Below are 14,813 nucleotides of genomic sequence, written 5' to 3' on the forward strand. Positions count from 1 at the left end.
ATGTGTTTTAGTCATTGGTGGGGGTAAAAAGCAGATTTGAGTTACAGATTTCTAGGAAGCAGCTGCAGTGGAGGTGGGTATAATCTGACTGGCTAAGTGAAAGCTGAATGGTTAGAGCCACAGTTCATCTCTGGCTATCCTGCTAACAGACTGAATCCCAGTGAGAAAGACAAGGAAGAGGTAGCTAATATTATAAAGTCTTGCTATCTCGCTCCCAACTACCCAGTCTCGGAATGCTTAATTATCAAGATTAGCCTTTAAGCCTACAATAGCTCACCTTCAACAAGACATGTTAGGTAAAGTTATTACCTAGCACACTGATGTTCAAGATCATAAATGCAAAAACAATCAAATTCCTTTTCATGTATATATTTCTTTATATTTTGGTTATAGATCTTTGCTGTTCAAGTTTGTTGCTCGGAAACTGTGGTTCTTGACCCATTGAAGTTTAACTCAACCACTGAGATTAGTTTTTTTGCCTCCAGAGCTCCTTTGCTGCTTGATGTCTATGACATGTTGTGAAATGAAAGTGATCCTAAAAGAGAGTTCAGTGGTAAATGATGAATGTAGTCTGTGTGTCATACGTCAAGCACCATATCATAGTGTGGCTCCTTCTTCCTCTTCCCACATTTATTTATTAGCACTGTGTACAACGACAGAAGGATAACCCAGTAACTGGCATAAACCACTGCCCCTATGATCAATACAATCTTTTCCATTTCAGGAAAGGGTTTTCTAGTCTCCTGGATTACTGTATAGATAATCCCAAAGAAGAGGATGGTGAACCAAACTGATATAGGAATCAAACCAATGAAGTTCACCACGATCGTCTTCCTCCCGGAGGTCCCCCATCCAGATTTATTGATCGTGGCTATTGCAAACATTTTTGCCGGCAACAGGCTTGACATGTACAGTACAGAATAAAATGACATGAACACCATGACAATGTTACCTCTGAGGCAGCTGGCAAATGAAGACTTGATCAGTGCCACTGCCTGCACAATGAGTAGAAACAACAGAATATTCCAGAGCCTTCCTTGGTAGAAGAGCTGTATTGCTGTGGCGATGAGGAAAAATGGGAAGAATCCTGTGATCACAGCCTCGTAAGTCATCCATAGATGGTGTTTGTGGAACCACATGGAGTTGTAGAGCCACTCTCTAAAATATGACTTGCTCCATCGAGTCTGCTGATTGAGCCAGCGTAAGTATGTAATGGGCGTCTCAGTGAGGCACTTTGACCGTGCTGTGTATTTGGTTGAATACCCTAGGCTGAGAACTCTGTTTGTGAGATGACGATCATCCCCGAAACTGCAGTGAGACCCCATGAACGTCTGGTTGTACCAGTCCTCAACGAACTCATGCAGAAGGGAGTTCCGGTACATTCCCAAGGGCCCACTGATGCACTGCACGCAGCCAAAGTAGGACTGGCACGCCCGCTCGATGTTGAAGGCCATCCAGTACCGTACGCTGCTCAGGAAGGAGATCCAGGACTCATATTTATTTAGGATCTACAGAAGGAATCATTGATGAAAAAGAGCAAAGGTGGGAGAGTTGAGGGTTGTAGTTTCCAACATAAATCCCATATAGTAAGGTATAAATGTGACTTTTCTAACCATACCTGTACATCTCCTCCAACACCTCCCACCATGGGGTCTTCTTCTAGAACCTTCACCATCTCCACTGATGATGCAGGATCCAGCATAGTGTCAGAGTCACACACCTACGTGAAACCAACAAAATAAACAGATACATTTGTTGCATGGTTAATGGTGAGAGGTGTCAGTTACTGTTTATACACAGGTTACACAAACTTGGTTTCACAGTTCCTGGGACAGACAAGGTACCTCTATTGTTTAACCCATACGTTTCATAAGCCATCATCAAGTGAAAGGTAATCACTTAATTGTGCAGCCAAATACAAACTGTATGGTCTCAAGACAAACAATATGGGCCGCATGTACTCTATTACAGCTTTAAAGCTTTAAAGTTGACCACCCACTATATCTTTCTGACTCTCTGAACTCTGAACGTTCCTGTTTGTTTCTTCTATAAATGGCAGTTTTTCTCGCTAATGCAATGAGATGACGAAAACAGGGGTGGAGCCACATCTCTATTAACCAAACACATCTGTTACAGACACAGCCTGCTGATAGTAAAACAGGCATGTAACCCTGTCCTTCTTTCCTTCAATGTGCTCGCATATTGGCATGATTACTGGCAGCATTGCAGTGAATTCTTTAGGAACAAGCTGTTTCTGGCAGGCGGTGTTGCAGGTGTTAGCCAGCATCACATCACAGTTACCTGTTACTGTTTACATATAATCTTAAACAGGTTGATTTCTGTGTGGCTGTTGTTCAAGCCGGCTTATCATATTACAATCAGCTGAATTGAACCAATTTGACCTTGTGGTTGTTTTTGGTGAATGGAACATCTGTTTTTCAATTTGTGGATTTGACTATAGCTTGTCCAAGGGGGTAATTACATAATCTTACCAAAACCAAAACATAATGTTGGAAAAACAAGAGCAGGATTATAATGAAGAGTTTCATATTTTAGAATGTAACCTGGATGTCTCATTGATCTCAATCAAAAATGTATGCAATTCCTACAACAAATGATAGAAAAACACTTACTCCAGACAAATTGAAGCGTTAGCATGATATAAACATACACACAGTGCACATGCATAGTATTCAAACCTTAAAAAACTCTAGATGAATTCACTAATGCAATGCTGCATCCTTTACAAGATTACATTTACGAACCGTCTTACATTTGACACGTTTTAACGAATGACAATACTCTACAGTTGTATAGTATAAACCTGTTACCTCTGAACTATATAGGAAACCAGTAGCAAGGACATAAAGAGGACTTTAAATCGAGAAGCTGGTTTGCATTACACATGCTGGGAAAAGCAAAGCGGAAAAATAGTCGTGAAAGCACTTAAACCATAACATGTGAAATGGAGGTGCCCAGAGGATTCATTTGGCTTCATAGATTTCCCAGGATATTACTGCAACATCACTGCATCCAAAAATATTTTTGTCCTCACTGTCATTCACAAAAAACTCTCAACTCCCAAACTCTCACAATGACAGATGGTTTTTTTCTTCGCTATGCTTTACTAAACCACTTGACATCCAATTGCAAACAATTGTGACTTCTGTGGTGCTCAACTGATGACATATTGTTAACAACGAGGAACACGCTTTTGACTCGGCCAAATAGTTTTTCATCTTTAAAGATACCGTAAATACATTTGTTTACAGTTTTTGTGATCATCCCTTTCGATGGTGGTGTCACCTAGTGCTCATATTTGGGTCATTTTATTTGACAAATGCAATGATATTTGAACAAAAAATAAGAGCTGTAAAACAAAGTGAAAGTAATGCATTGTCAGTGGAAATCAAATTACACGGTACAATTCAGCAAGGCAGCCCAGACCATTGAGAAGGACCTCAGCCAAACAAAGCAGCACTATGTTAGGACCCGTAATAGCTCAATAATCATTTAAGCTTGCCTATCCAGTATCAGTCACTATTTTCTTATTTACTACTGCTAATAAATGTCATGATCATATCTATTACTAACATTTACTACTAGCAGAATGGAAACATGATGCATTTCCTCTGTCACTAGCCATGTGCTACCATGTTTGGCATTGCTGTTACTGCTTGTGACTGCTTGTCATATTCCCAGACACACTGTGCAGATGTTAGCATCATTACAGTGTTCTCGCCAGTATTACATCCCACCTTGGGGACTGTCTTTCCCAAAGATATCATCTTTGGTTCACTGAGGTACAGAACAATGAGATTATTGTTGTTTGATTGATTTCCACTAAAAACATTCGATCACTAAAATTAAACTCAAAGGCCTCTAATGGTTAGTCATTCAGGCTGCTGTTGGCTACAATCACAAGAATAAAAGACGAAAGCATAAATAGCTTTTAGCCTATACAAAGCTATAGAACATATTAAATGTTACATTTGCTTGACCTAACCTTGGGTTGGGATACAGTGATGTGGATGATGTAACACTCAGGTCTGTGAAACAGATCAGTTATTACACTTAGACACCAGCTACTGCTGCCCCTATTCACGCTGCACTTCACAACCCCATGCACAGGCACCATCCACCTAAAACCAAGACAAAAGACTCTTTGTCAACCCAATATTTGCCTTGGCAAAGCCCCCCTCTCCTGCTCTGACCATCTCTTCACCCCCTTACTTCCCCTTCACTCAGTTCACATTCGCCTAGTTTACATCCCTCCCACAGGCTACCTTTCATTCCCACCCTCCATGACTTGTTATCTGTCCTCAGTTTACCTTCACAACACTCAGTCCTTTACCTGTTGAGGTAATGGCTTTAATTTGATCCTTGTATGATTCTCTTCTTTCCCCCATTTGTCTCCATCTTCCCCTTCCTCTCCATGAGAATTCTACCCTCCATTTATAATTGCCTCCAGGTTCATAGCCATACCTGCACATAGTCGACGCTCCTTCCCAGTGCTTTGAAGGCCGTATACATGACTTCTCTCTTCCCTCCCCACTTCTGCATGATGCACACACACTTGTTGTTCAGCACGGTCCTGGTGACTTGCTGAAGGCCCTCTGCGTAGCTCTCATCTGTCTCCTCGGGTCCTCTACTGTGAAAGTTACTCCGCCATATGTAGGTGGTCGATTTGTCCCACCCCATGATCTCTTTGAATATCTCCATCATATACAGGTCATCGTCTGAGTTGCCATCGATCACCATGATGACTTTGATTCCAGGGTACGTGAGCCTCTTCACAGACACCAAACATTTCCTCAGGTAGTTTGGGTCCTCTTGATATGCTGCAATGCACAGCGCCAATGATTTGTTCAATTTGATTGGCGTCTCTAGAGATCGTCTCATGTTTCTGTGTTCTAAGAGCGCAAAAAGGCTCTGAATAATTAGATGGACGACCAAAATAGCACCATAGAGGCCAAAGGACACGTGATTGCGAGCTGTGGTGAAGAACTGGTAGCCCATGATGTAGGCTGTGGAGATGCCCACCAGGAGGGACACCCCAAACATGGTGGTACCGAATATCCTCAAGTAGGTCAGAACTCTTTGGCATTTCATCTAGAAAGAATGTGGAGAAAAGAGTCAAAGTTAGTGAATGTGGTCAAAATGACAACATTTGATCATTCATTGTTTATTCATCATTTTCATGTCAATCATTTGGATCATCAGAACAAAGGTGGAAAGTAACTGAACAATATACTGTATACTCTATAAACAATATACATAAGTACAATCTTGAGGTACTTCAGTATTACCATTTTGGGAGATTTTCTAGTATAGCTTGTGTATGTTTCATATGTTATAATATTTCATGACTGTTTTCTGAAATGATTAAATTCCAAGATATACAAATTTGGAAATACAAGATTCAATATTAGGTCGAAGATAATGCTCCTGTTTTTCTATGAATATTTTACGTAAGAGGAATTTTGACTTCATGACACTTTACATATCATATACAGTATATATTCTTGTCATATACAGTGTTGAGATAAAAAGCTTTCATAAGAGAGAACATGATATTTATTCAGGTGCACAGCTATTACGAGGCATCACCATAACACCACGCAGCTTTTGAACTATGTCACACTCAGGTAGAAAGGGCAATAAAACACCCCTCCCCCCAACACACACACACACACTCTCTCTCCACACCTCCTCAAAACCCCTGTCTAATTGTCGGACAGTTGTGAGTAGCCAATTGTTCCAACTCTCCTTTAATGTGTGTGGGCCCAGATTACAAGATTGCTTGACCTAATTAACCAAAAAAGAGTCTGCTGTTGCCAAACAAGGTCCAGGTGCTCTCTAAATGCCTATGATGAGCAATTATGACGAGCTATCCTCTGTATTCTAAAGACAAGGTTTATAAACGATGTCAAGGCAAGCACCCCGAATGAGGAACTGATTTATTCGGACACATGAAAGAATATTGTGACGTTTTTATGTGAGGACTAGAGGAAGAATGTCCTCTATGTGGGCCTTTCTGAAGAATCACATCTTTTACTCAGAATGTTGAAGTGCGTTTGCAGCCCCCATTACGTTGCTACCGCCATCTGTTTGGCAGACCAGCGGAGACCCACTCAGCGTGGCTCAGCCCGGCTCAATGTAGAGCGGACCACCCTGTGATGTCATCTGTTTATATCTCCGTGGGAAGAAGAACACAAGAGCTTTTAGATTTTCAAATGGCGCACGTGTGCTTCTTCCCCTCTGTGGCTCCCAAGGAAAGTATGACGAGAATATTAATTATTCAATAACGTCTTCAACAAATAACATGACAATATAGTAAAAATAGAAAGGGTATATTTTGTTATGAGGATATGTTTTTTTAATCCTAGTGTAGATGAAACATGGAAAAGGTTGAACCCTTTGACTTTAAGAAGGGGAAAATGCTGCATGCTCTTTTCACTGAGTTTTTAAAGTGCCCCCTTGTGGAATAGTACTCATTGACTAATTCAACACTTTGAGTATTGAAGACGGACTTTGTTTGGTGTCCTTGCACTGATGCCATTTGGCAAACACTTAATAGACCTTCATTGTCATCAAAGACAACACAAGGCTCAGCAGTGTTTGTGATTTGGCAGGATTTATTCACACCACACCTAAACACACAAGACTGGGAGAGGGAGGGAGGGAAGGAGTGAAAGGTAGCAGAGACAGGCAGAAAATTAGAAAGAATGATGAAGAAAGTTGGGGAAAGAGTACAAAAGAGAATAAGATAGTTAAAGATGTCCAAGTTACCAGAATAGGGAGAGTTCAATGGAGGGAAAGAGTAACAGGAGAAAGACAAAGCATGAGAGAGAGAAGAGCAGGAAGAGCACAGTGATGGGAGAGGAATACACACACACACATATACACACACACACACACACACACACACACCCCTTGGCTCAGACATAGTGACTTGTTCATTTGATCGTTGGATGAGAAGGCCATGAGCAGTGTAGCAGGCCTCCTCTGGCACGTGGCAAGCCTCTTAACGTCTGCCACTCATTTACAAGACCCCAACACACACACACGCGCGCGCGCACGCACGCATACACACAAATGCACACAGTAACAGTTTATTATCACAGTAATGGGAGAGACAGAGGAGTGTGTGTTTGTGTGGATATGCTGTTTGCAGGAATCTACTGTTGTAAATCTAAATAAGGAAGGTAGTGCAGAGCAAATTCCTTCATTTCATCTCCCTGCATTACCTTGGAATGAACTCATCCGCTTCTTAGGAAGCAAACAACACAAAAAACGTTTGACCATAAATGTACAATCAAAGTATTTCTCCAGGTCTTATTGTATTATGCTTCCCCTGTGCTGCTTTGTAATTTGTATTCTTGCTCCAAAGTCTTTTATTCAGAGTTTTGATGTTTAACAAGCTACACTCCACTTTCCCCCTGGGGCGGATAAAGTTTACCATATAAAGCAGAAAGGAGAAAATAAAAAGAGCTGCCAATGTTGCATGATGTGCTTAGATATGCACTTAATAAACATTTGGTTTAGCTCAGCTTGTTTATTTATGATCTCTATTTTACTGACATGACATGCTTGTTCTGCTTAAATATTTGTGGTCAAACTGCAAAACCAAACTGTGAAATTGAATTCAGATCACATTCCACGGACATAAACCTGTTTGCCATTCATGACAGATCAAGTGAATGTCAAATACTGAAACTTCAACAAGACACTTTTGTGCTTTCTTTATACAAAAGGATGAACCAATAAAATAGCTCAGACGGTGCCACTTGTTTGGAGAGAAGTAAGTGAAATCTTCCCTTTGGTGAAATTTTGCTTTAATAAAGTCTCATACGGCCTTTTGGAGGTATGACCTGATGATGCAAACTACTTTTGGAAAACCCAAGGTCAGACTAACAATTAATTAAACTGTAGATTACGAGTCAAGTCCCCTGAGAGATATGACCTCTAATCAGAGGAGGATCGGTGACAGTGGAGGTGTCATCGGAACATGTGGATGACCTCACTGTGTGTGCGTGTGCATTCATGTGTGTTATTCTACTGTGACTTGGTGAAGCTGACGGCCTCATCAGCACATGTGGATGATGTCAGTCCAATGTTTTGTTTGTGCGTCTGTGTCTTGGCACATGCGAGTGATATAAACCCGTCATACGTCCTATTCTTTGTGTGTGCGTGTCCAATTATGCATTGACCTTCCTCGCTTTAGCACTCTCACTCTGACGTTATTGAATATTCTCTTGAGGAAAACTCCCTCTGGCTCTGCATCAGAGATAACAGTACTGTAATGTTAAAACCTGGGTTGATGGATGATAGGTGAACAGCAATAGTAAAAAGTTAGATGAATAATCAGTTACTTAATTAATTAAATGAATGAATGGGAAGTCTCTACCATGTCTGAATTAACTGGGGAACCTCCATCTGGCTCTGTTTGATATAACATCATTGTCTCTACTGAGATTTAACAATCAAAACAGATGGATGGATGGACAGGAGGATGGAGAGACAGATGGATATGGGATAGCAGCAGGCTGGGTAGTGACGTGCTCTGGTGTTCACTGGCCTGAATACTTGGATAGGATGGGAAATTGTCAAAGGGATAAGTACTGAACATACCAACACTACCTCAAACTGAAAGATTTCAAAGTAGCATGCATGCCTCAGCCCAGGAAGAGCAAGGGTCGACCCATGCCCCAAAATACTTTTTGAAAACTGTTTACTCACTTCAACTCCACTCCACTGAAAACTCCACAATTGGACTGGAGAAGAGCATCCAAGAGTGTAGCCATGACGACATCACATCACCACAGGTGATAATCGTTTCCAGGTAAGTTATAAAGACAAAAATCCCTACAGGGTTTCCACCCGTGAACATGGCCTACTGTGTCTGGTAAAATGCAAACTAAAGATTCCACTCCAAGGAACCAGACCAGAGTCTTTATGTTGGTGGGTCAACTGAAAAACATTCATAAGGAGCACAAAAGGCAATCTAACAGTGTGAGCGGCCCCTTTTCTCTATGTGGGGAACTAAATCCATGTGACCCATTGGGAGCCTTAACTATAAGAAGTGATGTAGTACAGCCAGGAGGATCGCTACATGCTGTAATAGCCTCATGTACGTTACAGAACAGTTTAGGGCTGTCACATATATATGGAGGATGTCTGGATAAACGTGAAAGCCATTATGTCTTGTTGCAGCTGTTGAAGGTTGGCCATGTGTGCATGTGTGCCTACGTGCATGTGTATAAGCACTGGAGGTAATATGAAGTGTGTGTTTAGCCAGTGTGATAACATAAGGGTTGGTGTGAGTGTGGAGATGAAGGGAGGATTTGACTGAACCCACAGCAGAGCATGAAAGTGGAATCCTTGTCAACAGGGGCCCAGTTAAAAGGCCTGAGACGGGACATAAAATATAGCCCACAAGAATGGCGTGTATGTATGTAAACTCTATGTGTGTGTGTGTGTGTGTGTGTGGTAATATATGCCCTGCACCAAGCATTGTAAATCAGGGGCAGAGCCAAAAAAGACATTGTGGTGATGTTTGCTGAGCTGTGATAACATAACGCCTATATTCTTGTATTATTGTGACTCAGTGAGATCTGCCCAAATGAATGCTGTTAACAAATCAAAACTCAGTGTGCATGTGAGAAACACAAGTGAGAAAATGTTATGCAAGAGTTTCTCTTTGTTTCGTAGCTGAAATATTGGTTCTCATCTGTGTGATTGGCACAGATGGGCTATAAGAAACCTGAACAAGCAACATGTTACATTTCTACATGCATCTGTGTGCATGTGTGTGCGAGTGTGTGTGTGCATTCTCAACGGGCCACGAAGGGCCAGGATGCATTTAAAAGTCATAAAATGTGGAGATGGCCCTGACGGCTGTGGCAGGATACAGGAAAAGCTCCTATGTTCCCTCGCAGATGATGAGGCAGAGGAGAGACAGCAGCTGGGGAAGAGCGAAGAGTTGGCTGCTGTCGTACACCAGACACACACTCGAAAGATGAGCTACTTTCCTTCTCCTTCAGCTACTTTGTCATGTAAACTGTTCTGTGTGAGGCTTGATTTCTTTGGAACATGAAATCTCACTTTGGTACAATTTTTTAATGAGATATACTTGATAAATGGTTAATATGTAATAAACTTATTTCTAAGTTATAAAGCAGCAGCCAGAGACTTTTCACAAGCTGCCAACCCAAACATCACTATTATTGATTATTGCTGACCCATATGGTATCAATAAATGTTTCAATTATCATTAATGGCCTAAATGCTAAAAGAGGAAGATTGGTTATTTAATTCATTCATTCGGGCTTAATTGTGCTAAACCTTCTAAATATATTACATGATAGAACTCATAAATTCTGTATTGTACAGTTTGTACTCATATGAACAGAACAGTATCTGGTAAATAAAGACAAATAGCTGATGAGTGTTTAAAGGCATTGCTAGGAAGTTGCAGACACTTCTCACTCCTCCTCTTCCTCCACCTCATAAACTCCCATGTGGCCACAGCAGACTGTTGTTGTGGGAGAGCTTTTATTACAACAGCCAAAACTAAACAGTAACACTATCCACTACACCGCACTGCACTAACTCCTTACATGATTGGAATCAGGTGGGCAGGGCTGCAACTGGCAAAGGTAAAAAGTTACAAACATAACGAGGGTTTGATGTTATCATTCCCCCTTTCTTCTCTTTTCACTCCCCCTCTGTCTTTACATTGACACCTTCCTCATGCTATAAGAATCAGGTGTGGCACTACCTGGCAAAGGCCGGGAGGTTATAACATCTCCACAGGTTGTTTCTATTTCTCTCCATCTGTCTGATTTCCCTTTGTTTATTGCGCTGGTAAAATCCTGTGTACGTAGTTTACATTTGGTTATTGTTACGGTTAAGGTTGTGTCATATTCATACTGTTTAAATTAAAAATGAAAGGCAATGGATGAAACTGCAATTCATCCGTTAATGAGATAAATAAATGCTTTCATGATTTGGATGCCCCTGCAGGCTGCTGGATGTGTGTGGCATTTTGGCATCTTCTCTTTAACTCTTTCTGAAGCCAGGTTTTCTCTTTCATCCCTCTCTCATTTTTTTCTGATTTTCTGAATGAAAAGGAAGCGGTGTGATTCTACAATTCAGAGCGATATAAAGAGAGGAAGAAGGAGGAGAAAGGAGAGAAACACAGAGAGACGTAGAAAAGGAGAGAGAATATCTACGGTATTCAGCAAAAAAAGTGTTGGAAGGAAGTGAGAGAAAGCGGGAGGGAGGTACTGGACGCATGGTGGTGGACTTGGCTCACGCCACCGCCAGCTGAGGCACTGGAGCTTTGCCACCATGGAGGGATCCAAGATGTTCCACCGGCCAAATTACAGATGCAGCCTAGTCGGGCATGCTTCACTCCACAGCCATTCCTCTGTCTGACTATTTGTCAGCTTTTCGTTCCAATGCTACATTTTAACAAAATGTGCAAATGTGATTTTTTTCTTTGGAGGACTTTGCGTCTGTGAAATAGCCTCCATTGATCCCTCTTGGTTCTAAAAGCCATAGAGGAATCACATCTGCTTCCTGCTTTGACAAATCCACTCAGTCTCACTCTGTCATCCATCGATCCAACACTCCCACACCCCCGCCCATCCTACAATCTGATACTAACAGTTATCATTAGCGCTCTGAAATAACTGGCTTCGTCCATACATGGTAGAAAATTCTATTCATAGCGCTGTGTTGTACCACAGCTACTTATGGATAACAGATAAGTGTGGCTCCGGCTGATAACATTCAGCTCAGAATGGATGGAGGGATGATTCATCTGACAAATAAAGAAAGGGAAGAAGGATTCACAAAGAATGGATAGAAGGGAGGATGGAAGGAAGGCAAGCAGGCTGCAAAAAGCAATATCAATCCTGCTCGTTTCATTTCATTACACATTCACTTTGACTCTGACTGCAACATTATGCACCGGTTTGTCCAAAAGAATGGTGCTGAGTCAGGAAAAGCTACTGTGCATGTACTCAAATGAAGCATGTCAACTTCTGGATGCAGGCAAAGCTACTGTCTTAATTTGTGGTCTAAATCCTAGACTTCTGCACAAGTATTGGCATCAACCCTCCCTGTGAGACTCAGCATGAGGTAGAGGGAATTTAACTCATAGCCTCGCTGACGTCCAAAATTTCCCTTTTACTGTCTGGCTCCAGCGCTGCTTTACTGTAAGTTGACTGAGAGAAACTGGAAAAATCCAGGGCATTAATGCAAAGTCGATGAGGTAGGTGCTGCTTAAGTGTGTGTGTGTGTGTGTGTGTGTGTGTGTGTGTGTGTGTGTGTGTGTGTGTGTGTGTGCGCCCCCTTCTAACTTCAGTAGTTCACCGGCCGGCCTGGAGGCTCACACACACTGAGGGACCCTTGCTGGGAGCAGTAATGGCACGTGAGGCGTGTTGTGTGCCCTAATGGAGACCAGCCATGGAATGCCTTCCTCTCTAACCTGTAAACTGCTTTTTGCACTAGAACATCCTGTTGCATTGATGACTGGGGACAGTGTGCAGAACGTGCATCCAGTTCTTCCACTTCCTAACAAGTGGCTCATATAAAGGTGTCTTTATTGTCTTGCCTGTTTCACGTGGCTTTGAATGTCAGGACTACACAAATCACTGCACATAAGAATAACGTTTCTGTTTTAGTAGAAAACAGGCGCCAGGGGTGGATTGCCCTCCTCACTGTACTAAACTGAGTCCAACTCAGCAGAGGAACTCCCTGGAGGGCCGAGATTAGAGACAGTATGTTTGTATTAGTTTGTGTACATATACATGTGGGCAGCCAGAAGGTCCACACATGCGCTGATTCTGCAAAAAAAAAGCAGGCTGCATCTACCTCTGGACTGAGTGTGAACAATGCAGACTCAGTGACTGCATGGAGGCAGAATACCCGACAAAAAAGAAATGAAGGGAATGGGAATAAAGACAAACATGCATGTAACAAAATGCACAGATCTATTGGGATAGTCCTGGAAGAGCCGATCATTTGGGAAATGGTTGCAGCCAAAAGTTCAGGCAGACATTTGATAGGTTGAAATGATGAGAAATACATCAATGTAGAAGAAGAAAATGATTTATGGTTTCTCTTCCCTGAGCAGCTATTGCCAATGTGGTCTTGAGCAAGTCCTTCGAGTCAACAACTGCCGTAATGAAGAAGTTATCAGCCTAAGCAGACCTATGTCGCCACTACGAAGAAGAGTGTGTATTACACTGACACTTCCTCCACTGGCTCACATTTAGGGGAATTTAAACCTTCACTGATTCATTGACAGTGACAATGACTAAACGCTTCATTACTGTGGTTCCAACTCACTGCTTGTGATGAGCATTAGAATACACAGTGAAGACGGAAGAAGATTCCTTGGGTATGTTATTTAACACAACAGATACACGTCTGGAATAACTACACGTCCAACTCACAGATGGACATTCCTTGTGTGGGTCGTTCCCATATGAGACAGCAGTAATATCTGCAAATTGAGAAGTCAGAGTTGACAGGACATTGTCAAAGGAATGTGGCAGATGTTAATTTGGATGGACACATGTTTACGTATGTGGGTGGCCATTACGGATTTAATACGAACAGGAGCAGAAGTTTGTATGCATTGTATGTGATGTCGGTAGTTCAGTGTTGTACCTGTTCCAAGGAGTGACATCATTTGTGGTGAAATGTTTAGTAACACTTCAGCAAAAGTGATATTTATATATTTTAAATTCAAATATTTTACAATAAATGTCTTCACAAGTAGGTAATTTATGGTCTTCCCTCTGCTTAGGCAAGCTTTCATGTCAGGCATCAAGTTACATGAGGCAAACCAATGTGTGTCCAAATCCAGCCTTCCCATTGGCTCCGACATCCCAGAGTGTGACATATTGGGGGTGATGTAATCAATCACTGACTATAATAAAGTGGCTCAGCCTGGACTCAGAGTATCTTAACCCAACTCTAAGGCTTATTTCATCAACAATTATTCAATGAGGGGTACAGACATGGATGGGGACCATTTATCTATTAGCACACATTAATACACATTTGATTGACATGAATGTAACAACCTCATCAATATAATACAATGACCTATATGGAATAAAACTATATATCTACTGTATGCAATCTATCCTACAAAGTGCCCCGAAACGTGCTGTGATGTACCGATATGCGCGTTTGAAGCGAGACCTGTTGAGTAGCATGGAGCGATAATAATACGATGACAGCTGGCGTGCGACCCAACTTATAACATCCATCTATGCTGTTTAAACACAGACAAACTTAAAATCATGACAGAAACCTCTTGTATATTATTAATGTTGGTTGAAATAATGAAGTTTCGTAACCATCGGTGTTTAACAGACGAACTTCTAGGAGAATCTCTCAACAGGCTATAGAGTGATGAGAGTATAGGATCAATGACCTCCTACCTTGAAGCAGCTGTCGTCCGTCCTTGACAGGGATGCAGTCAGCTCCGGCGTCTCTTCAGCCCCTGGACCGTCACAAAAATTTTCGGAAAAAGTTTCAAAGGACACATGTGGCAACGCGTCTCACGAATCCGCTCCAAAATAGTCCTCAACAATAAGCAAATATAAGTTTACACACGTTCACTTTGCTCAGCTGGTCAAAAAAAAAAGCTCATCTCCAAGTTTTAACTCGTCTGTCTGCATTCATGAGCTAAACACCACTTTAGGTGTAAAAACACAAACATGGTGTCAATCAACTTTGGCATCATTCATATAAAAAAGTATAAATAAAATGTAGACTATAAGAAA

At 41.6% G+C, this 14,813-nt stretch overlaps 1 protein-coding gene across 1 annotated transcript; it reads right to left on the reverse strand.

Annotated features, from left to right (window-relative positions):
• Positions 1 to 578: 578 nt before the first annotated feature.
• has2 (hyaluronan synthase 2) lies at positions 579 to 14,480 on the reverse strand. Its single transcript, XM_076150527.1, has 4 exons — positions 14,469 to 14,480; positions 4,486 to 5,112; positions 1,619 to 1,720; positions 579 to 1,508 (listed from the first exon to the last, which is right to left on the reverse strand). The coding sequence occupies exons 2-4, from the start codon at positions 5,110 to 5,112 to the stop codon at positions 579 to 581; spliced, it is 1,659 nt and encodes a 552-aa protein (XP_076006642.1). The 5' UTR covers positions 14,469 to 14,480.
• Positions 14,481 to 14,813: the final 333 nt, after the last annotated feature.

The sequence above is a fragment of the Genypterus blacodes genome, unplaced genomic scaffold, assembly GCF_046128005.1.
Source record: "Genypterus blacodes isolate CSIRO-AG114 ecotype Tasmania unplaced genomic scaffold, CSIRO-AGI_Gbla_v1 ptg000052l_1, whole genome shotgun sequence".
In the NCBI taxonomy this organism is placed as follows: domain Eukaryota; kingdom Metazoa; phylum Chordata; class Actinopteri; order Ophidiiformes; family Ophidiidae; genus Genypterus; species Genypterus blacodes.